Consider the following 22,876-nt stretch of genomic DNA (forward strand, 5'->3'; position numbering starts at 1 on the left):
TACGTTGAACCGAACGCGTATGCAAATGTATTTGGCACTTGATTTGTCAAAATTCGTGTGCACCAACAGCCAATGAAAACGTGACTTTGCCTTTGGAGTGTCAACGAATGGGAGCAGCAGAAAGGGAAGAAGTCCCACCCTAATTGTGAGTTTAGCCAGAGATTAGACTAATTCAGGAGGTTCTAAGCTTTTTCAACTAGAGACGCAAATGAGAAATGTACTGTCCTCGAACGACCCAAATTAAGAAGAGTGTGTGATTATAAATGTTTACTCAACTCGCGACCCACCACTTAGGGTCCCAAACCATAGTTTAAATTAATTAGTCCAGGGTTTTTAAACTAAATCCATCTAAATTATAAACACAAACAGACCCATTTTGAGAGCAAACATATTTTTATTTCTTCGCCATGATCTCGTAAAAACAACAAATACTCAAAAATACAATATAAACTTCTGAAAATCAATACTTAATAGTTCTCTTTTCTTAAACAGTACAGAACATAAACATGAGCAAATACAATGTCGGGTGATCACGGACTGTCCAGTTCTACTTGCTTCTCTAGATTGTAGAATATGGTGTTTTACAAAATGTTGAGCTCCCCCTATTGCCCTGTTAAAATACAGTTACTAGTTTTTACTAGGCCTTTGCGCAAGACATACAGTACAAAGTGCCCAAAAAGATTTCAGGTGCTAGCAATTGTGTTTCAATATTAAACCAAGCACACTCCAATCCACCATTTTGAATAGTAGTATACAATGCACACCCCCCCGCAATTCATCCCGAGGGGAAGATGGCAACCTAGAGTGAGGGAGAATTGTATCGTATTCAGTGCCTGTGGTCTCAGGATTGATATGATGAGCAAGTCATAGATAGTCCAACATCCAAGCAGGAAAAGATTGGTGTTTTCATTGGCAATCAAACTGATGATACACCTTTACCACTTCGCCTGTTTTTGGCTTCCCAAAAAACAGGTTATTTCTGAAAGGTTATGGTAACATCCATAAATACATTGGGATATTCATACCTTCTGCAACAACTTTTTTTAAACTCCACCTGTAACTCATTAGTTACCTTACACTTCGACAATTTATTCATAATCAGCTGTTTTTTTTTCTTGCCACAAAATAAAGCCAACATAAATAGGTGTATAAAAAAATCCAGTATAAACCATATTGAACTCAAAACAGCAGCTGGAAAACAAAATGTGAAAAAAGAAAAGAAAGGACGAGAGAGTGGCGGAGGGGGGAGGTTGCTGTGGATGTGGTTGGCCAGAAAAATGTGTATCCCCTCTCCCTACCACTCCTTCTTCTTCTCATCCATGGACACCCCGCCGGGCCCCAGTGCTACGACCAACAGCAGCCCTCCGATGACAGACGTGGTCTGGAAGAAGTCGTACTTGAGGAAGTCGTGCATGGGCTTGTAGGCGGGCACCGCCCAGAAGGCGTTGAAGTAGATGTTGATGGCCAGCAGCCATATTACCAGGGTCAGGGCTGCCAGCTTGGTCTTGAAGCCGATGGCTACCAGGATGATGAGGGCCGTGCCCACCATGTTCTGGAGGATCTGGGTGAGTGGAGGGACACATGGGTTAGAAGTCTGAACCACCAATGCTACTGTACACCAGAACCTACCTAAATGAATGCAGCACTTAGTATGGTTTTTAGATATTTGACAGCCTAAGATAACTGTGCATAATCTTCAAAGAAACACCCCAAATGCAAACTCAGTTTGATCTCTGCATACTTATGAGAAAATGCATAATACTGCTTCTTCCCCCTCTACCTATAGTCCCTCCTGAGTGGCACCATAGATGCAAGGTGGTGTGGTCTACTCACCGAGAAGAAGCTGGGGTCAAAGTGCAGCAGGGTCATGAACATGAGCACCAGCAGGACTCTCCCTCCCAGCTGCATGTACTGCTTTGGCGAGCTCTCTCCCATGGAGGGTACACCAGCGAACATGCTCTTCCCTTCTGAACGCGACTCCGCTAGTAACAGCAGGAGTCCACCGCCCAGGGCAAGGTTCCTGAGAGAGGAGAGTGAGGGAAGGAAGGGACAGGGTGTAAGAGGATCCATAGTTCAACATAAAGGATTATAGAATTAGTGGGACAGACAGGAAAATGTACCCAAGGTTAAGACACTTAAACACTCATATACACTCAATGGCCAGTTTATTAGGTACATCAACCTGTTCATGAAAATGCATCGCTCCTACAGTGAGTCGCGTGACCATGGCTTGCTATATAATGCAGACAGGCATCCAGTTACTGTTCGATGGAACGTTAGAATGAGCAAAACAAGTGACCTAAGCGACTTTGAGCATGGTATGATTGGCGGTGCCAGGCACGCCAGATCCAGTATCTCAGAAACGGACCCCCCTCCTGGGCTTTTCACACATGACAGTGTCTAGGGTTTCCCGAGAATGGTGCGTCACACCAAAAACATCCAGTCAACAGCAGTCCTGTGGGCAAAAACAGCTTGTTGATGAGAGAGATTGAAGGAGAATTGTAAGAATCGTGCAAGCTAACAGGCGGGCCATAAACAGGCTATTAACGGCTCAGTACAACAGTGGTGTGCAGAACGGCATCTCGGAAAGCACAACTCGTCGATCCTTGTCACGGCTGGGCTATTGCAGCAGATGACCACACCGGGTTCCACTCCTATCAGCTAAAAAACCAAGTGGTTCTAGAACTAAGTAAACAGAAGGCACAGTATGTGTGGATGGTGTGGTGTGTGTTTATTTTTATTTGTTATGTTTGGAAAGTTGAGTGAGTGAGTAATGAAATAGTTGCATATCCCAGAGCCAGTGTATTGCTGTGGGCCGGGTATGAGAGGGCTTTCAATGTTGTTCAGATGATGGATATACTTTTATAATGAATTATACGTCTTATTTATTTATTGTCCTATCATGGGGAACTACATTTTTAAAATAAATTATATCTAATTATTTATTATCCTATTTTAATGGTACGGTCCATGGCCCTATACCCTAGACACCCACATGAATGGCCCAGATACTAAGGAGAAGTCCCTAACTGTTTTATGTGCATGCTGTAAGCGGTCTGTATGCAGCCAAAATGAGGTCAGGGACCAAGAGCAGCACTGCCCCCTCAAGATTCTGAGCCTGCTTGGCAGGGTTGGTCCTGCAAAGCCAAAGCCCCCTAAAGGGAGAGCATAATAAACAAGGAAATTCTCAAAGCTGCTAATGAGAACCTTGACGACCTTGTACCTAGCCGGTGGGGATTCCGGTGGGGTGCCCCCACCCAGGCAGTGGCAGTGCTGGCAACACTAGCTGCAGTCACACTCGGACATTCAGAGAGGGGGTATATTATTGTGGCCCTGGTGGCACGAAACCAATCGGACTGCATGGAGATGCTTGGGAACATGGTCAAAATGGATGACCGTATTGTGGGTGTTTCAGGAAGAAGGTGTACATTTGACCTCCATCTAGGATGTGACAATGGTAAATAAATCTCTACATTTATGCTCATTTTTTGCGCGGTCTTGCAGGCCTTCTCATGCAGCTGCAACTGCAAGTACATTTGTAAATCATGACCCATCTTGAGTTGGGCTCTGGGATGGTGCAATTGTTGAGAGGGTGAGCTTATGGTTGTGTGGGGGTAAGGGCTGAATGTGTGTGGGTGTATGTGTGTATCCCACAACTGTTGCGAAGGAAGAAGTAAAAGATGTTAGGGACTATAGAGGATGATTCACAGCAATATGTAATAAAAATCGAGGTGAGGGCGATGGAAATGCATTTGGCAATGGATCTGCTTCGGTTCGGTGGATGGCGCTGTGTGCACTTTTCGAAGGAAGGATCCCAGTCGGTCCGGGGCTGTGCGATGCGGGGGGTCGGGGGTGGTCTGCCGGGCATTGGGATGACAACCCAACTCGAGATGGGGGCTTTTGGCGGGTGGAATAGTGGGGACCAATTGGAGGTTTGCTTAGTGGAGATGCAAATGTCATGGTACAACTATATAGAAACTCAATCATTATGTTACTTTTTAATAGGACGTTTACAAACATATATTTTGATAAAAATAATTGAAAGGTGTGTCTCATTATGGTAAGTGGTGAAATAAGTATAGCCAGTTACAATTGTAATGGCTTAGCAGATAATAAGAAAAGACGATCAGTATTTACCTGGCTAAAAGAGAAGGATTATAATATCTACTGTTTACAGGAAACCCATTTGACAGTTTTAGATGAAGTTTTGTGGAAAAAGAACTGGGGGGGGCGAAATATATTTCTCCCATGGGCAAAGAAATTCAAAAGGGGTGATGGTTTTAATTAATAATAACTTTGATCCAAATGTGCAACTTGTCCAAACAGATCCTCAAGGTAGATGGATTATTTTAAATATGTTATTGGACAATAAACATATGGCTTATTAACCTATACGGTCCGAATAATGATGATCCAAGCTTCTTTGACAATATATATAAGAATGTATCAACTCTACAAGCAACACTAGACTCTATTATTATAGTGGGAGATTTTAATACGGTCTTAAATACCTCTATGGACCGGAAAGGAAATCACACTACAAACTATCACCCTCAGGCACTTAAGGAAATCAGGAATGTCATGGATATATTGGAATTAGTGGATATATGGAGACTTAAATACCCTGACCTAGTGAGATATACATGGCGGAGGCTTAATCAAGCTAGTCGCCTTGACTACTTTCTTATATCATTCTCTCTGGCACCAAAAGTTAAAAAGTGTTTGATAGGGGACAGAATGCGGTCGGACCATCACATAATTGGCATATATATTACTCTTACAGAATTTCCACGTGGGCGAGGATATTGGAAATTTAATCAAAGCCTACTAGATGATAAATTGTTTAGAACTAGGACAGAAGAATTTATAACTGACTTTTTTAGACATAACATAGGTACAGCAGATCCCCATATTGTATGGGACACTTTTAAGTGTGCCTTTAGAGGCCATGCAATTCAGTACTCATCTATAAAACAAAAGCAATTTCGATCAAAAGAGTCCATATTAACAAAGGAAATTGAAGGACTAACAGTACAGTTAGATAACAATAAAAACGGTACCATAGAGGCACAGAATAAGTTAGAGGAAAAACAAAAAGAAATGGAGGAACTTATTCAAGAAAGATCCAGTGTAATATATTATAAAAATAAAGCGAACTGGATGGAATATGGGGAACAATGCACCAAATTCTTTTTCAATCTTCAATATAGAAATGCTACCAAAAAAAACGTATTAAAACTTGTTACAAATGATGGAGTCACGCATGATTCACCAAATGATATTTTGAAAGAGGAAGTAAAGTACTTTAAGAATATATTTTCGTTTCAGGCTCCTCCATCTCCACTAACTGAAACTAATTGTATGGATTTTTTCCCTAATAATAATGTAAAATTAACATCTGTACAGAAAGACTCATGTGAAGGCCTAATTACAGAGGAGGAACTACTTGATGCAATTGGGGCCTTTAAGGATGGGAAAACTCCAGGACTGGATGGCATACCAGTGGAAGTATAAACATTTTTTTGATATACTCAAAGGACCATTATTAGCTTGTTTTAACCACTCCTATATAAATGATGGATTATCAGACACGCAACAAGAAGGTGTGATATCATTATTACTGAAACAGGACCCAAGTGGTATATATAAAGATCCAGTCCATTTAAAAAATTGGAGACCTCTTACACTTCAGTGTTGTGATGCAAAAATCCTAGCAAAATGCTTGGCGCATAGAATAAAAAAAGTTGTCAGATATTATTCATCCTAATCAGACAGGTTTTTTTACATGGACGATACATTGGAGATAATATAAGGCAAGTACTGGAAACAATAGAACACTATGAAATATCGGGGACACCAGGCCTGGTTTTCATAGCTGATTTTGAAAAGGCTTTTGATAAAGTACGACTGGAGTTTATATATAAATGCCTAGAATATTTCAATTTTGGGGAATCTCTTATAAAATGGGTAAAAATTATGTATAGTAACCCTAGGTGTAAAATAGTAAATAATGGCTACATCTCAGAAAGTTTTAAACTATCTAGAGGAGTAAAACAAGGTTGTCCACTATCGGCATATCTATTTATTATTGCCATCGAAATGTTAGCTGTTAAAATTAGATCAAACATTAATATTAAGGGATTAGAAATCCAGGGCCTAAAAACTAAGGTGTCATTGTACGCTGATGATTCATGTTTTCTTTTAAAACCACAACTAGAATCTCTCCACGGCCTCTTAGAGGATCTAGATACATTTGCTATCCTCTCTGGATTAAAACCAAATTATGATAAATGTACCATATTACGTATTGGATCACTAAAAAAATACACATTTTACATTGCCATGTAGTTTACCAATTAAATGGTCTGACGGTGATGTGGACATACTCGGTATACAAATCCCAAAAGAAAGAAATGATCTCACTCCAATAAATTTTTATAGAAAGTTAGCAAAAATAGATAAGATCTTGCTACCATGGAAAGGAAAATACCTGTCTATTTGTGGGAAAATCACCCTGATTAACTCTTTAATCATATCACAGTTTACCTATTTGCTTATGGTTTTGCCTACACCTAGTGACCTGCTTTTTAAATTATATGAACAAAAAATATTCAATTTTATTTGGAACGGCAAGCCAGATAAAATTAAAAGGGCCTATTTATATAACGAATATGAATTCGGAGGGCAGAAATTATTAAATATTAAAGCATTAGACCTCTCACTAAAGGCATCAGTCATACAAAAGTTATACTTAAATCCAAACTGGTTCTCTAGTAGATTGGTACGAATGTCTCATCCTATGTTCAAGAAGGGCCTTTTTCCCTTTATTCAGATTACACCTGCTCACTTTCGGTTGCTTGAAAAGGAAATAATCTCCAAAATATCCTTATTTTTTAAACAAGCCTTAGAAAGTTGGTTGCAATTTCAGTTTAATCCACCTGAAAGGACGGAACAAATAGTACAACAAATCTTGTGGTTAAATTCAAATATAGTAATTGATAAAAAAACTGTATTTATCGAAGAAATGTTTAAAAAAGGTATAATTTTTGTGAATGATATCATAAATAGGACTGGTGGAGTAATGTCACACATGCAGCTAACACAGACATATGGAAATGTCTGCTCTACCCAAAATTACAACCAATTAATTGCAGCATTACCACAAAAATGGAAGAGGCAGGTGGAAGGGGATAAAAGTAAGGAACTTGTATGTCGGCCTTATATTAAAGAACATAAATGGTTAAAGAAAAGTGTGATAAATAAAAACATATACCAATTTCATTTAAGGACCAAAAAACTGACAGCTGTGCCATATAAATTGCAAAATAGTTGGGAAGAGATTTTCGATGTACCCATTCCATGGCACATGGTTTATGAATTGATACGCAAAACAACGCCGGATTCAAAACTTCGAATTTTTCAATTTAAATTATTGTACAAAATTCTTGCAACTAATAGAATGTTATATATATGGGGGATACAATCTTCCCAGCTCTGTAGATTCTGCTGTGAGGAGGCAGAGTCATTAGACCATTTATTTTGGTATTGTCCGCATGTAGCTCGTTTTTGGTCACAGGTCCAGGAATGGTTGAAGAATTGCAACATTTGCGTAGAACTAACGCTACAGATAGCAATACTGGGGGATTTGAAAAGCCATAGTCAATCAATCAATAATATAATAATTATTTTAGCAAAAATGTTTATTTTTAATTTACAATCCGTGGAAGCTATGAGAATAGGAAGATTCAAATCTTTTGTGAAGCATCACAGCACAGTTGAAAAATATATGGCAAATAAAAATCCGAAATGGATGATGTTGGAAGATAGATGGGAAAGGTTGAGTGGAGCTGAAGGGTGGGACTAATAACAAGATAAACAATGTAGGGCATACGGGATCTGTGAAATGTGTATAGGTGCGGAGCTATTGTGAAATAGCACAGTTACAAGTGGAAATCAAACTGGATGGACAACAGAAATAGAGGAAGGACTAAGAACAAACAAGAGAGAACTATTATAAAGTAGACTGTGTACAAGATGTATAAATTGAAGGTAAAAACAGAAATGTTTATCAGTTTACTCCAATTGGGGGATCGGTGGTAGGGTTTGCGGGGAATAATAATAAAGGTATACTCTTTAAAAAAAAGTATGTATGTCTATGTAGGTATGTGTATGTATATATGTGTATATGTATGCATACGTGAATGGATATATATATTTACCCAAAAAAATATGGGGGATTGGAAATGATGCAGACAATTACATTGGAAGCAACATTCTTTCCGCAATATTAAGCTGATCCACCCCCCAAAAAAAAAAAAAAAAAAAAAAAAAAGTGGTTCTAGTGGGCACGTGATCGCCAACACGGGAGAATTGAGGAGTGGAAAAACATTGCGTTGTCAGACGAATCCCGGTTCCTGTTGCATCACGCTGATGGCAGTCAGGAGTTGGCAGAAGCAGCACAAAATTCCATGGACCCGTCTTGCCTAGTTTCAAAGGTACAGGTTGGTGGCGGTGGCATACCACCATCCAATCTGCAGCAACTGCGTGATGCCATCGCTTCAGCATGGACCAACATCCATGTGGAACGTTTCCGACTTGTATAATCCATGCCCTTGAAAAATTCTGGCTGTTCTGGAGGCAAATGTGGGTCTGACCCAGTACTAAACCCTAACCCTGTACCTAATAAAACTGGCCGGTGAGTGTAATTGGTAAAGTAATGGAAAAGAAACTTATGTCAAATGTATGTTTTCAATTTAATATGTAAACATCTTATTCATAAACTTAAAAATGGGAGACCTACCTCATCAGAAATTTTATATCCCATAAAATACTGTATGCAACCGTCTAGAGAAAATAAAAATAAATTCAGCATGAAATATTACACAGCCAGAAATTCATGAACATAGCCAGTGTCAGGCTGTCAACCATTTGAGTTCTGTCAGCCCAAAATCACAGGGGTGCATTGCAATACCAATATATTAGATATTTCCTCACCTGTAAAGCTATGATTCCAAATAATCCAAAGCAGGCATACTGTACAAAATGTCTACTGAGGATAAGGACACAGCCACCTGTTGGAGAGAAAAAGAATGATGGACAGCTAGGATCGAACCGGCACAACAGTCTGTTCCCCATCTTCCCCAAAAAGGGTGGCATTCACACTTATTTCAACCCCCACATCTTTCCCCAGCCTTCAAAGACAGTATGGGTCATCATTCACGGACCACACCACACTGACTCAAATTAGTCAATAGTAAATGAATGATCGTGGGGTTTTGGCACGAACCCAGATTAACCTTACTCCTGGGCTAAAAGGCACTTGAGAGACTTACTGAGCAAGCTTTTTCAATCCATGCATGGATGGATCCTATCTGGACCCATGCAGATTGTAAAGATAAAAACATTGATGACAAACAAGCTGATGATCCCAGCCTTGCTCACCAAGCTGTCCTGTGAGGTTGAGCAGTACGAAGCAGGTGGCCAGGAAGTAGCCGCAGCCCCACGTGGCCTCAATGTAGTCCTTCTGCTCATTCCACTGGAACCACATGCGTATGCCGTCCTCCAGAAAGGTGCTGATTAGACACAGCCGAGCCAGGTGAGGCAGGTACTGCTTAGTCACTCGCAAGAACTGCGAGAGAGAGAAAGGGACATTTAACCCTACATTTGGGATAGACTACAAGGACATTTCAGCAGGCACTAGCATTGACAGTAAAATAGGGTGAATGAGGACATGGATCTTCCTTTTAAAAACGCTACACCCCCAAGGTCTAAATTAGGAATTGGACCTTGTGTATTTTTTGTAATGTTGTGTAGACGCACCAGCAGTGCCCCTGCCCCGCCCTCTCAGATTTGTACTGAGTATTGTATCCATCTATACTGACCAAAAATATAAAAACCCAATATGCAATAATTTCAAAGATTTTACTGAGTTAAATAAGGAAATCAGTCAATTGAAATAAATTCATTAGGCCCTAATCTATGAATTTCACATGACTGGGAATACAGATATCTGTTGGACACAGTAAGCCTCACAATGGGCCTCAGAATTGTGTCACGGTATTTCTGTGCATTCAAATTGCCATCGAGCTGTCAGATTTTAATGGCACTATTCAATGACATTGACCCCAATCTCAAATTAACTATTGAATGTGACACTCAACTGTTCATTACCTCGATATGTGGATTGAGAAATCAAATGGAACCCTGTATAGAAAAGAAACATCCTGAGCCATTAAAGAGGACCTCCTAGAAGCCAGTTTCAGACACGCCACAGAGGATTATCTAGAAAAAGCAGCAGAGATGCGCACTAGGTTTCTAGACCAGACACGTCGCGTGGGTCGCAAAATAAATTTAGAAATCCATGTTATTCAATTATTACGTGTTCCACCACCCATGTTATTTACATTATTAAATGTCCATGTGGGCTCTGCTATGTCGGTAAAAACCTCCCGTTCTCTCAAACAGAGAATTAGTGTACATAAATTCAATCAGGAGAAACGACAGGGATTATCCAGTCGCAGTACATTTTAATGACTTAAAGCATGACATTTCTACCTTTAGATTTTGTGGCATAGAGAAAGTTAAGATATCAGACAGGGGAGGTGATATTAATAATACTCTGAGTAAAAGTGAATGTTTTGGGATTTTCACCCTCCAGACATTATTTCTTAAAGGACTTAATGAAATTCCTATGTAATGTTATGAAGTTGAACATGAATTATGTCCCTATTTAAGATTACTCTGTTTTTCGTACGATGTACCCAATGATTAATGAAAACTTGCTATGTCCGCATTGTGGTTTTACAGACGTGTTTAATACGTCTTATTTACACGCTTTATTCGAATATTTATGAAATGCATATTGTTATATTTGGTAGCACTTATGTTTTTCTTTCGCCTCCAACCCCTTTTCCATGAGTGGAACGGATGTGGGTGGGGCTAGGTCTACATAAGGGTGCTAAAAAAAAAAAAAAAAAACACAAAAGCTCTGACGAAGGCCGTGAGGCCGATACGTAAACTTATTAAAGATCAGTGATAAAAAAAAATAGTTTTTTAATAAAAAACTTAAAGATCAGTGATACTATCAAGAGCAGTGTGCGGTTTCCTTTTTCATTCAAATTGCCAAATTGTGTAATGACGTTTAATCAGCTTCTTGGCAAAGGAGAAATGCTCACTAACAGGGATGTAAATAAATGTGCATTTTTTTGAGAAATAATCTTTTTGTGCATATGGAAAGATTCAGGGATATTTTATTTCAGCTCATGAAACCAACACTTTACATGCTGCGTTTATATTTTTGTTCAGTGAAAACTCAAATAAAATGGTATTATCGCGTACATACTTTGCAGATGTTATCACAGGTGCAGCGAAATAATTATGTTCCTAGCACAAATCCAAAACATAAAAAGAAATATCAGAACGAACAATGTCAGAGTACAGAATATATAATGGTGTGTATAGACAGTATATGAATAGAAAAGGTGTACACTGCAGTAGTTATACAGGATGAGCCTTGATTAGAATACAGTATATACATATGGAGTGGTAAAACAGTATGTAAATTGCCTCCCGAGTGGTGCAGCGGTCAAAGGCACTGCATTAGAGTGCTAGAGGCGTTACTACAGAGCCGGGTTCATTCCCGGGCTGTCCCACAATCGTCTGTGGCCGGGTGTCCCATAGGAGTGCACACAATTGGCCCAGCGTCATCCAGGTTAGGGGAGGTTTTGCCTGGGGGGCACTTTACTTGGATCATCGCGCCCTAGCAACTCCTTGAGCATGGATTAAATGAAGTATATTATTTTTTGTCTCGACTTGATTGGGTTATTGTTATTGGGTTATTCCTTTTCATGGTTGGAGTGAGGACCTTTTTGAACTCTATAGAAATGTTTTCTACGCACCAGCCACCATTAATTCTAGCCTGAGTGCAAATCCTCCTACTGGCTTTACCGGAATGGGGAAAAGGAAATAAATACTGAAAACCATATGAGATAACATGCAAGGGCATTCCAAAAGCAATATGGGACAATAGACAGAGCATAGGACAGCTGGTTGCATTTCAGCAGGGACTGAGGTGGGGTAAGAAGAGGGGATATTTATTAGGAAGATGGACTAAAACAGGCTCTCATAGAAAAAAAGCACACTGATTTGTGTCAGTCTCAATGTAGTAAAGTACTACGTTACAAACTTTTCAATTCTGCAAATCCAAATATATCCTGTGTCAGGTTATTGACCCTTGCAACCACTGTGTGAAATAAACCCATGCTCACTTAGATCACAACAAAAAACTGCACTACATTTACTAAAGCTCCATTATGTTGGCTTCCCTCCATACATTGAAACTGATCATCTTCCACCCACTAAAGTAAGTACAGCAGAAGAACATTAATCATCCCACAACCCCTCCCACCATACAGTCCACATCAGCACTGCCTGGTCTTGGCGGCCTATCACAGTTCAACAACTCCCACGTCAGTGGGCGAGTTCGTTTTGCGTGGCCCGGTGCCCCGGGTGGGTGGAGATTTCACTTAAGGACCAATGGAATGGTCTAAAATGTACAGAATCTGCCCACCCGGAACACTGAGCCATGAAGAACAAACTTGACCATTCATAGCGGCACATCAGAGGATGTAGAAGGTGTTGTGACAGCCTAGATATGGAGCATAGTGGGGTAGCCTACATTAGACTAGAACTGTTTTTCTTAGAGCATATTAGTGAAGAATGTGCCTTTGAAAGTGTAGGGCAGGCCTACCTTAAGCCACGTTTCATGGCATAGCAATTTGAAGTGTACATTTCCAGACTTAGGTTATTTTACAGCAATGCTTAAAATGTCAAAGGGGTGGACAGTGGACTTGGGCATGTCATATACCTGGTGGTAAACCAAATATTTGGTATTAGCTGGTGCTAATTCAAAAAGTTCACAAAAGTAGCAAGACTAGGTTACACCCACAGAGATCCTATTGTATTCTAATCTATGGTTACACGCTCACTGAATGTATATCCTTAGGGTATGTCAACTGTGTAGTATGTCAACTGTGTAAAGAAAAACAAACAGGCCTAGTAAACAGAAAAAGCTCACATGGTTAGAGCTAGGCTGTAGGCTAGAGCGTCTTGAAATAGCATCGGTCTTGAAATATTGTAACTTCCTATCGAAGGAAATACAGCATGATAGGCTTGCATTATATGACTTTCTATGTAATCTTCATACTGGGTAACACATACATGTAACCTGAACTATGGGGTTCTTGACACTGTCCCCTTATAGACCAGATCATTTCAAGGGGATTGCAATTTCATCCACAGGACAACAAGCTAGACCTACTGTAGGGGCATACAAGACCATAATATGTTCTTTCTTATACATTACACAACATTGTAAGAACTGAGTGTGGGGGCATGGCTGTGGGGCAGTCAATGTGCATAGTTCTTTGCATTTCAGCTAAAAGAGAAGGAACAATTCAATAGAACCAACCACATGTAATAGGCCCTGGCTACAAGAGGTAAGCTGCAAAGCCCTCCATGTTGTTGGCAATGTAAGCCCAACACACGATTGAGCAACCACAGTACCATTTCACAATGGTAATGTGATTAATAATAAATAGGAATTGTGATTAAAACTAAATAGGAACTTTCAGAAAATAACTTGCCATAAAACCTATGGCGTCGAGGTTTACAAACACACATTTTGCAGTGAGGGATTCATTAATGAGATAGTGCCACTGATTTACCAATTAGTTTGAAGGCCACCAGAACAAGCAATACAAAATGTATCAACTAGGTACAGTCAACTAGCGTTAGTTAACTTAACAAGCTAACGTCAACTATCGTTTGTTACTATGTGTCCAGAGTTCTATTAGCTAACCAGACATTATGAATTTGAATATTTGCTGGCAGGCAACTAACGTTAGATAGCTAACAGTACAACCAGAACCATGCATGTATGGATCTGGCTACAACAAGCAGGAATAGCACAAGACAATCATTTGTGCACTTTTGTTCTGCTGCAGTCATTGGCTATTAGCTACATGATGATAGCTAACGTGTGATAACGTTAACGTAGTTGGCAAACCATGTAGCTAGGTAACTTACTTACAGCAAATAATGCGTGTAGCTAGCTAGTTGTGCAAGTAATATTAGCCATCAAACTATAACGAGTCACTCACTCAAGCAGCTGTGGCTAGCTAGCTAGGTACTGTAACTTAACCCAGATTTCTTTTGAATCTGACTGTAAGGTACCGCTAGCTAACAACTAATTAGCTGTGAAACAAGGAAGTTACCTGGTCCGCCACGTCTTCAGCTTGACTCATGAGCTCCTCCTGCCCCATGTCTAACGGTAGATACTGAGGCTTAGTGCTATACGTTATCAACGTGAAGGTAATATTAGCTAATGTAGAACTCCTCTGCCTCCGATATTCACTTGAGCAATTCTTCGCTGTCACAAATGCGCCTCTGCCCCACAATGCTTCGCGTTGCAACGATAGCCCCTCGTTTGGCAGCGTTCATGTACTAGTCGGAACTAGGAAACTCTGAAAAGTCAGAATTACTGTGTGGTTGTAGCTGTACAAGTGCCGCGTTCAACTAGTTAGCAAGTCGAAAATGTCTACATTTCCTAGTTCAGACTAGCACCCGAACGCAGCATTGGTCTACGGAGCGCTGTATGCCACGTATACTTATCCAGGGGGTTCGTCATTTTGCCATGTTTACTGGTTTGCTCATGTAAACAATTATAGATGAGAACATTCCTAATTTACATGCAGCACGACAAAAAACACCAACATGTAAACAATCTTCAATGTGACTCGATATTGAGAAACACAAGCATTTCGCTACACCCGCAAAAACGTCTGCTAAACACGTGTATGTGATTAATTAAATTGGATTTGACTACTGCCATGCTACAGACGTACATTTATTTGATAACAAATAATCTCTATGCGGAAGATGAGGTGACATTTTCCTATTCAAAATTAACAAAATATTGACTATTTTCACAATAAATACAAAATCAGAGGAGAATATTTGTGCACTTTTATTATACTTTTTATGCAATCACAGAACTTCTGCAGAAGAGTGAGGTAGTGGACAGAACAATAATGGATGATATCTATCATACAGTGCCTTCAGAAAGTATTTACATGTAGTTATGTTTACCCATCTACCAATATGTGCTCTTATTTGCGAGACATTGAAAAACCTTGCTGGTCTTTGTGGTTGAATCTGTGTTTGAAATGTACTGCTCGACTAAGGGACCTTACAGATAATTGTATGTGTGAGGTACAGAGATGTGGTAGTCATTCAAAACTAATGTTAAAACACTTATTGCACACAGAGTGAATCCATGCAACGTATTAGTCCTGAACTTTTTTAGGGTTGCTATAATTAAGGGGTTGAGTACTTATTGACTCAAGACATTTCAGCTTTCATTTTATATGAATTTGTAAAAAAAAATACAAATAATAATTACATCCACTTTCACATTATGGGATATTGTGTGTAGGCCAGTGAAACAAAATGTCAAAGTAAACTATTTTAAAATTCAGGCTGTAAAACAAAATGTGGAAAAAGTCAAGCGGTGTGAATACTTTCTGAAGGTACTATAAGTCTCATAATGAACAAGAAACTTACTTTCAACATAACCTCTGAAGAAGTTTACCAAACACGCAGTCAAAAGTACTGTAATGCAGTCAAGACACAGATACTATGCTACCTTTGTTCAAAAACAGTTGCAAAATTCCTAGATAAAAAAAAAAAAACATTCTATCAAAAGGTATATTGAACTGGAGTGCAATAAGACTATAAAGAATATTTCGCTATTTACATGTCTACAAGTGAACCATTTAGTGGTCTCAACCCAATTCAGCACAGGTAAAAGTTCATACTTCTCACACTTTTTGTACATGTAACAAATGTAGCCTTTACAACGGTTCCTGTTTGCACACCATTCCAGTTGAGCTAGGGCCTGAGGCTGAGCTAACCCCAAAGGTGTGACTGACCACAAATGGAAGGTCAGCCACAGTGGCTTTCAGAGAGTCTGTGTAGTTGGTCTTAGCCATCCAGACCTGTCTTCGGATGGCTACAGAAGCAGCCATGACCCTTCCAGACAGTTCAGCCTGGTGGGAGGACAGCTGGAGGGTGAACTGGCCAATGAGCTTCAGCTCGTTAAGGGCCGCCATAAAACGTTGGGCTGGACAATCCTCAGTGATCTCCAGCAGAAGCCTTCTCTGGTAGTCTGATAGGTAGCGCAGGTAGTTGGCCGTCTTGGCAAGCATGCCAGCAGTCTGGTACATCCTCTCTACTAGAGTCTCAGTGAAACGCCATCGCTCAGCTGGCACCGGCGCCTCCTTGTTCTCTGTGGGCTTTACTGCCTGGAAGATGGCCGACATGAAGCAGTTGACCTGGGGCATCTGGTCATAGGCTGGAGACTGGCAGTCGTGAAGCCTGTACATCTTAGAGAAAATCTCCCTGTACGGTTTCGAGCTGGCGGGGTTTGGCCAAGAGCTCTGGACCAGGTCCTCAAACTCCGGCACCATTGTGGGGTCTGGTGGGCTGGGGCTGTTTGGTGTGCTGGGAAAGTCTATACCAAGATACTTGGCAGCACGTGCTATGAGGCTCTGAAGCTCCATAGCTTCCAGTAAGTCCTGTTTAGAGATAGGACCCTCAGTTGACTGAGAGGCATCCTCCCCTTCACGGTGTCCATCACTGAGAGGTCTCAAGGCAAACGAAATGGAGGAAGGCTCCTCTTCCTGCTTCACAATGGTACCGGACATAGATTCCGTCACCAGCTGCTCGCTGACAGGGCAGGATAAATCTCTCTGGTTGCCCTCCTGAGACGAGGTGGATGCCAGAGGGATGGAGGCGTGAAGATGTATAGTTTGGGCTGGAGTGGGGAACGACACAACAGCCTCAGCACCTCTCCTCTCCAGAGCCTCAATGCGCTTCTCCAGAACAGCCCACTGTAGCTGGACGGCCTGTTGAACAACCTCCACCAGCTCCCCGTGCCTCCTCTCTGACCGGACAGCTTGCCGCGACTCCCTCTGAGACCTCCTTCCCTTTCCAGAGGGGCAGGAATCATCTTCATCAGAGGTCCAGTCTGAAGAGAAAGAGGAGGAGGAGGGAGAGCGTCTCCGCCTGTGGCTACCGCGGCTTCGTTTGGAGCGTTTGGAGCAGCACGATGAGAAACCGTGTCGTTTACAGGAGCTGGAGGTCAGCATGTTGGAACCTGATTGGCTCAAGGATGGTGTGGAGTCAGCTGACTGCTGAATAGCAAGTTGTGAGAGGAAAGTGCCTTTTGGGATGCTCAAATTGTCCCCTGCCTGCGCTGGGGGTGGGGAGAGGATGGTGAACAACACTGGCATGGTGGAGGAATGGGCTGGTGTGGAAGCAGAGAGCCGATGTGGGGGCAGGGTGGGGACTGTATTTTCTTCCGGTTTTGGTTCCTTGATGGGAGCTGAAGTGGTCTCAGGCTTGGGCTGAACTCCAGACTGTGCTGCCTCGTGCTTCCTCTGCTGGCTCTCGCGGTGCATTATCTCCTGAACTTTAGTGAGGCGGTTGATGCAGGTGCTCCAGTCCATCTTGGCACAGTGCGAGCATTTGCCATACTCCAGCACAGCCTCCTTGGCATGCTGGATGCCCAGACAGTGCAGGCACAGCTCATGGGTGTCTTTGACAGGAATCTTGTGTTTGCGACAATCACACCACGTGAACCTTGGGGATGAAGTTGCCATAGCAAACAGCTGTTGTGGAGAGCAAGGACCCAAAGAAGAGTCCTGTCAATGTTCTCAGTTTAGGAGATAATTTGTGGGGCTGATTATGTTGGCTCCCCTGTAACAAGAAGGAATAAATAGCCATATGAGACCAACATAAGTCATCATCATTGCACGCATATCTTTTTTTACATATAGTTAGCTGACATGAAGCTACGGCTGGCTATGAGGCGAATCCATCGCGAAGCAAAAGCACGAACATTTTATCAAATGTATTAATATTTCAAAACGTAAAATATATCACTTAGACTAGGCAGTATGCGAATACAATTGGCACTAAACTATCTTCTTTGTGTGGTCCCTCTCCTAGTTGTTTGTTGACGTTGGCCAGCCAAGCTAGCTAGAAGGTAAACAAGCATGCATTGAAAACGTAGCTATGAATATTTGAAACCATATACTACACAAATAAATGCACACGTACCTCGATCGAATCTGTTAAGGGTTGTTTACTCGAAATTATGATCTGCAAAGATACACACGACATGTGGAGGGATGCCTCCTCAGTTGCTACTACGTCATACGCTGTGCGACAGAAGCTAAATAGCAAAGACCTTGTAGTAAGAACAAGATCCAAAGTTTGCGCGTTCTCTCAATTAAATAAAATGATTTTTGGGGGGGCCACATACACATGGTCAGCAGATGTTATTGCGAGTGTAGCGAAATGCTTGTGCTTCTAGTTCCGACAGTGCAGCAATATCTAACATGTAATCGAACAATTCCACAACAACTACCTAATACACACACATCTAAGTAAAGGAATAAGAATATATATATATAAATATATTGATGAGCAATGACAGAGCAGCATAGGCAGGATGCAATAGATGGTATAAAATACAGTTTATATATATATGAGAAATGCAAGATATGTAAACATTATTAAAGTGGCATTATTAAAGTGACTAGTGATCCATTTATTAAAGTGTCCAATGATTTCAAGTCTGTATGTAGGCAGCAGCCTCTCTGTGTTAGGGATGGCTGTTTAACAGTCTGATGGCCTTGAGATAGAAGCTGTTTTTTAGTCTCTCCATCCAGCTTAGATGCACCTGTACTGACCTCGCATTCTGAATGGTGGCGGAGTGAACAGGCAGTGGCTCGGGTGGTTGTTGTCCTTGATGATCTTTTTGGTCTTCCTGTGACATCGGGTGCTGTAGGTGTCCTGGAGGGCAGGTAGTTTGCCCCCAGTGATGTGTTGTGCAGACCGCACCACCCTCTGGAGAGCCTATCAGTTGTGGGCGGTGCTGTTGCCGTACCAGGCGGGGATGCAACCCAACAGGATGCTCTCAATTGTGCATCTTTAAAAGTTTGTGAGGGTTTTAGGTGACAAGCCAAATTTCGTAAGCCTCCTGAGGTTGAAGAGGCGCGTCTTGCGTCTTCTTCACCACACTGTCTGTATGGGTGGACCATTTCAGTTTGTCCATGATGTGTACACCAAGGAACTTAAAACTTTCCACCTTCTCCACTGCTGTCCCTTTGATGTGGATAGGGAGGTGCTCCCTCTGCTGTTTCCTGAAATCCACGATCATCTCCTTTGTTTTGTTGACGTTGAGTGAGAGGTTGTTTTGCTGACACCACACTCCGAGTGCCTTCACCTCCTCCCTGTAGGCTGTCTTAGCATTGTTGGTAATCTAGCCTACTACTGTTGTGTCATCTGCAAACCTGATGGCCACGCAGTTATGGGTGAACAGGGAGTACAGGAGGGGTTGAGCATGCACCCCTGTGGGGCCCCAGTGTTGAGGATCAGCAAAGTGGAGATGTTGTTTCCTACCTTCACCACCTTGGGGTGGCCCGCCAGGAAGTCCAGGACCCAATTGCACAGGTCGGGGTTGAGACCCAGGGCCTCTTGCTTAATGAGCTTGGAGGGTACTATGGTGTTTAATGCTGAGCTATAGTCAATGAACAGCATTCTTACATAGGTATTCCTCTTGTCCAGATGGGATAGGGCAGTGTGATGGCGATTGCATCATCTGTGGACCTATTGTGGCGGTAAACAAATTGAAGTGGGTCTAGTGTGACAGGTAAGGCGGAGATGATATGATCCTTGACAAGCCTCTCAATGCACTTCATGATGACAGAAGTGAGTGCGATGGGCGATAGTCATTTAGTTCAGTTACCTTTGCTTTCTTGGGTACAGGAACAATGGTGACCATCTTGAAGCATGTGGGAACAGCAGACTGGGATAGGGAGAGATTGAATCAAACCAAATCATCAAACCAAATGTATTTATATAGCCCTTCTTACATCAGCTGATATCTCAAAGTGCTGTACAGAAACCCAGCCTAAAACCCCAAACAGCAAGCAATGCAGGATAGAAACCTAGAGAGGAACCAGGCTATGAGGGGTGGCCAGTCTTCTTCTGGCTGTGCCAGGTGGAGATTATAACAGAACATGGACAAGATGTTCAAATGTTCATAAATGACCAGCATGGTCAAATAATAATAATCACAGTAGTTGTCGAGGGTGCAACAGGTCAGCACCTCAGGAGTAAAAGTCAGTTGGCTTTTCATAGCCAATCATTGAGATTATCTCTACCGCTCCTGCTGTCGCTAGAGAGTTGAAAACACAGGTCTGGGACAGGTAGCACGTCCGGTGAACAGGTCAGGGTTCCATAGCCGCAGGCAGAACAGTTGAAACTGGAGCAGCAGCACGGCCAGGTGGACTGGGGACAGCAAGGAGTCATCATGCCAGGTAGTCCTGAGGCATGGTCCTAGGGCTCAGGTCCCCCGAGAGAGAGAAAGAATTAGAGAGAGCATACTTAAATTCACACAGGACACTGGAGAAATACTCCAGATATAACAGACTGACCCTAGCCCCCCGACACAAACTACTGCAGCATAAATACTGGAGGCTGAGACAGGAGGGGTCAGGAGACACTGTGGCCCCATCCGATGATACCCCCAGACAGGGCCAAACAGGCAGGATATAACCCCACCCACTTTGCCAAAGCACAGCCCCCACACCACTAGAGGGATATCTTCAACCACCAACTTACCATCCTGAGACAAGGCCGAGTATAGCCCACAAAGATCTCCACCACGGCACAACCCAAGGGGAGGCGCCAACCCAGACAGGAAGACCACGTCAGTGACTCAACCCACTCAAGTGACACACCCCTCCTAGGGATGGCATGGAAGAGCACCAGTAAGCCAGTGACTCGGCCCCTGTAATAGGGTATGTCCGTACACACACCAGCCAGCTGGTCTGCGCATGCTCTGAGGACGCAGCCAGGGATGCCGTTTGGGCTGGCAACCTTGCAAGGGTTAACGTGTTTAAAATGTCTTACGTCAGCCACGGAGAAGGAGAGCCCACAGTCCTTGGTAGCGGGCCATCAAATACCTCATCTGGCAGTTATCAAACGTTTCTACAATCTATGGTCAATCTATGGAAAGCGCGAACCACTGCTTTTAACCAGGGCAAGGTGACCGGAAACATGACCGAATACAAACAGTGTAGCTATTCCCTCCGCAAGGCAATCAAACAAGCTAAGTGCCAGTATAGAGACAAAGTAGAGTCGTAATTCAACAGCTCAGACACAAGAGGTATGTGGCAGGGTCTACAGTCAATCACGGATTACAAAAAGAAAACCAGCCCCGTCGCGGACCAGGATGTCTTGCTCCCAGACAGACTAAATAACTTTTTTGCTCGCTTTGAGGACAATACAGTGCCACTGACATGGCCCGCTACCAAAACCTGCGGGCTCTCCTTCACTGCAGTCGAGGTGAGTAAAACATTTAAACGTGTTAACCCTCGCAAGGCTGCAGGCCCAGACGGCATTCCCAGCCGCGTCCTCAGAGCATGCGCAGACCAGCTGGTTGGTGTGTTTAAGGACATATTCAATCAATCCTTATCCCAGTCTGCTGTTCCCACATGCTTCAAGAGGGCCACCATTGTTCCTGTTCCCAAGAAAGCTAAGGTAACTGAGCTAAACGACTACCGCCCCGTAGCACTCACTTCCGTCATCATGAAGTGCTTTGAGAGACTAGTCAAGGACCATATCACCTCCACCCTACCTGACACCCTAGACCCACTCCAATTTGCTTACCGACCCAATAGGTCCACAGACGACGCAATCGCAACCACACTGCACACTGCCCTAACCCATTTGGACAAGAGGAATACCTATGTGAGAATGCTGTTCATCGACTACAGCTCAGCATTTAACACCATAGTACCCTTCAAACTCGTCATCAAGCTCGAGACCCTGGGTCTCGACCCCGCCCTGTGCAACTGGGTCCTGGACTTCCTGACGGGCCGCCCCCAGGTGGTGAGGGTAGGTAACAACATCTCCACCCCGCTGATCCTCAACACTGGGGCCCCACAAGGGTGCGTTCTGAGCCCTCTCCTGTACTCCCTGTTCACCCACGACTGCGTGGCCATGCACGCCTCCAACTCAATCATCAAGTTTGTGGACGACACTACAGTGGTAGGCTTGATTACCAACAACGACGAGACGGCCTACAGGGAGGAGGTCAGGTCCCTCGGAGTGTGGTGTCAGGAAAATAACCTCACACTCAACGTCAACAAAACAAAGGAGATGATTGTGGACTTCAGGAAACAGAAGAGGGAGCACCCCCCTATCCACATCGACGGGACAGTAGTGAGAAGGTGGAAAGTTTTAAGTTCCTCGGTGTACACATCACGGACAAACTGAATTGGTCCACCCACACAGACAGCGTTGTGAAGAAGGCGCAGTAGCACCTCTTCAACCTCAGGAGGCTGAAGAAATTCAGCTGGTCACCAAAAGCACTCACAAACTTCTACAGATGCACAATCGAGAACATCCTGTCGGGCTGTATCACCGCCTGGTACGGCAACTGCTCCGCCCACAACCGTAAGGCTCTCCAGAGGGTAGTGAGGTCTGCACAACGCATCACCGGGGGCAAACTACCTGCCCTCCAGGACACCTACACTACCCGATGTCATAGGAAGGCCATAAAGATCATCAAGGACAACAACCACCCGAGCCACTGCCTGTTCACCCCGCTATCATCCAGAAGGCGAGGTCAGTACAGGTGCATCAAAGCAGGGTCCGAGAGACTGAAAAACAGCTTCTATCTCAAGGCCATCAGACTGTTAAACAGCCACCACTAACATTTAGTGGCCGCTGCCAACATACT

At 42.8% G+C, this 22,876-nt stretch overlaps 2 protein-coding genes across 2 annotated transcripts; both read right to left on the bottom strand.

Moving 5' to 3' along the window:
• Positions 1 to 374: 374 nt before the first annotated feature.
• LOC120025798 (surfeit locus protein 4-like) lies at positions 375 to 14,478 on the bottom strand. Its single transcript, XM_038970459.1, has 6 exons — positions 14,274 to 14,478; positions 9,442 to 9,628; positions 8,995 to 9,071; positions 8,801 to 8,844; positions 1,834 to 2,020; positions 375 to 1,561 (listed from the first exon to the last, which is right to left on the bottom strand). The coding sequence occupies exons 1-6, from the start codon at positions 14,319 to 14,321 to the stop codon at positions 1,295 to 1,297; spliced, it is 810 nt and encodes a 269-aa protein (XP_038826387.1). The 5' UTR covers positions 14,322 to 14,478; the 3' UTR covers positions 375 to 1,294.
• Positions 14,479 to 15,024: 546 nt separating this feature from the next.
• LOC120026077 lies at positions 15,025 to 18,266 on the bottom strand. The gene is made up of 2 exons (XM_038970869.1): positions 18,181 to 18,266; positions 15,025 to 17,817 (listed from the first exon to the last, which is right to left on the bottom strand). Exon 2 carries the CDS (start codon positions 17,718 to 17,720, stop codon positions 15,912 to 15,914), a length of 1,809 nt encoding a protein of 602 aa, XP_038826797.1. The 5' UTR covers positions 17,721 to 17,817; positions 18,181 to 18,266; the 3' UTR covers positions 15,025 to 15,911.
• Positions 18,267 to 22,876: the final 4,610 nt, after the last annotated feature.

The sequence above is a fragment of the Salvelinus namaycush genome, chromosome 31 (assembly GCF_016432855.1).
Source record: "Salvelinus namaycush isolate Seneca chromosome 31, SaNama_1.0, whole genome shotgun sequence".
In the NCBI taxonomy this organism is placed as follows: domain Eukaryota; kingdom Metazoa; phylum Chordata; class Actinopteri; order Salmoniformes; family Salmonidae; genus Salvelinus; species Salvelinus namaycush.

Coding starts and splice junctions, on each gene's coding strand:
- LOC120026077 (XM_038970869.1), bottom strand. CDS start 17,720: ATGGCAACTTCATCCCCAAGGTTCACGTGGTGTGATTGTCGCAAACAC.
- LOC120025798 (XM_038970459.1), bottom strand. CDS start 14,321: ATGGGGCAGGAGGAGCTCATGAGTCAAGCTGAAGACGTGGCGGACCAG. Junction 9,072..9,441: donor CAACCTCACAGGACAGCTTG/GTGAGCAAGGCT, acceptor TCTCTCCAACAG/GTGGCTGTGTCCTTATCCTC. Junction 1,562..1,833: donor TTGACCCCAGCTTCTTCTCG/GTGAGTAGACCA, acceptor CCACTCACCCAG/ATCCTCCAGAACATGGTGGG.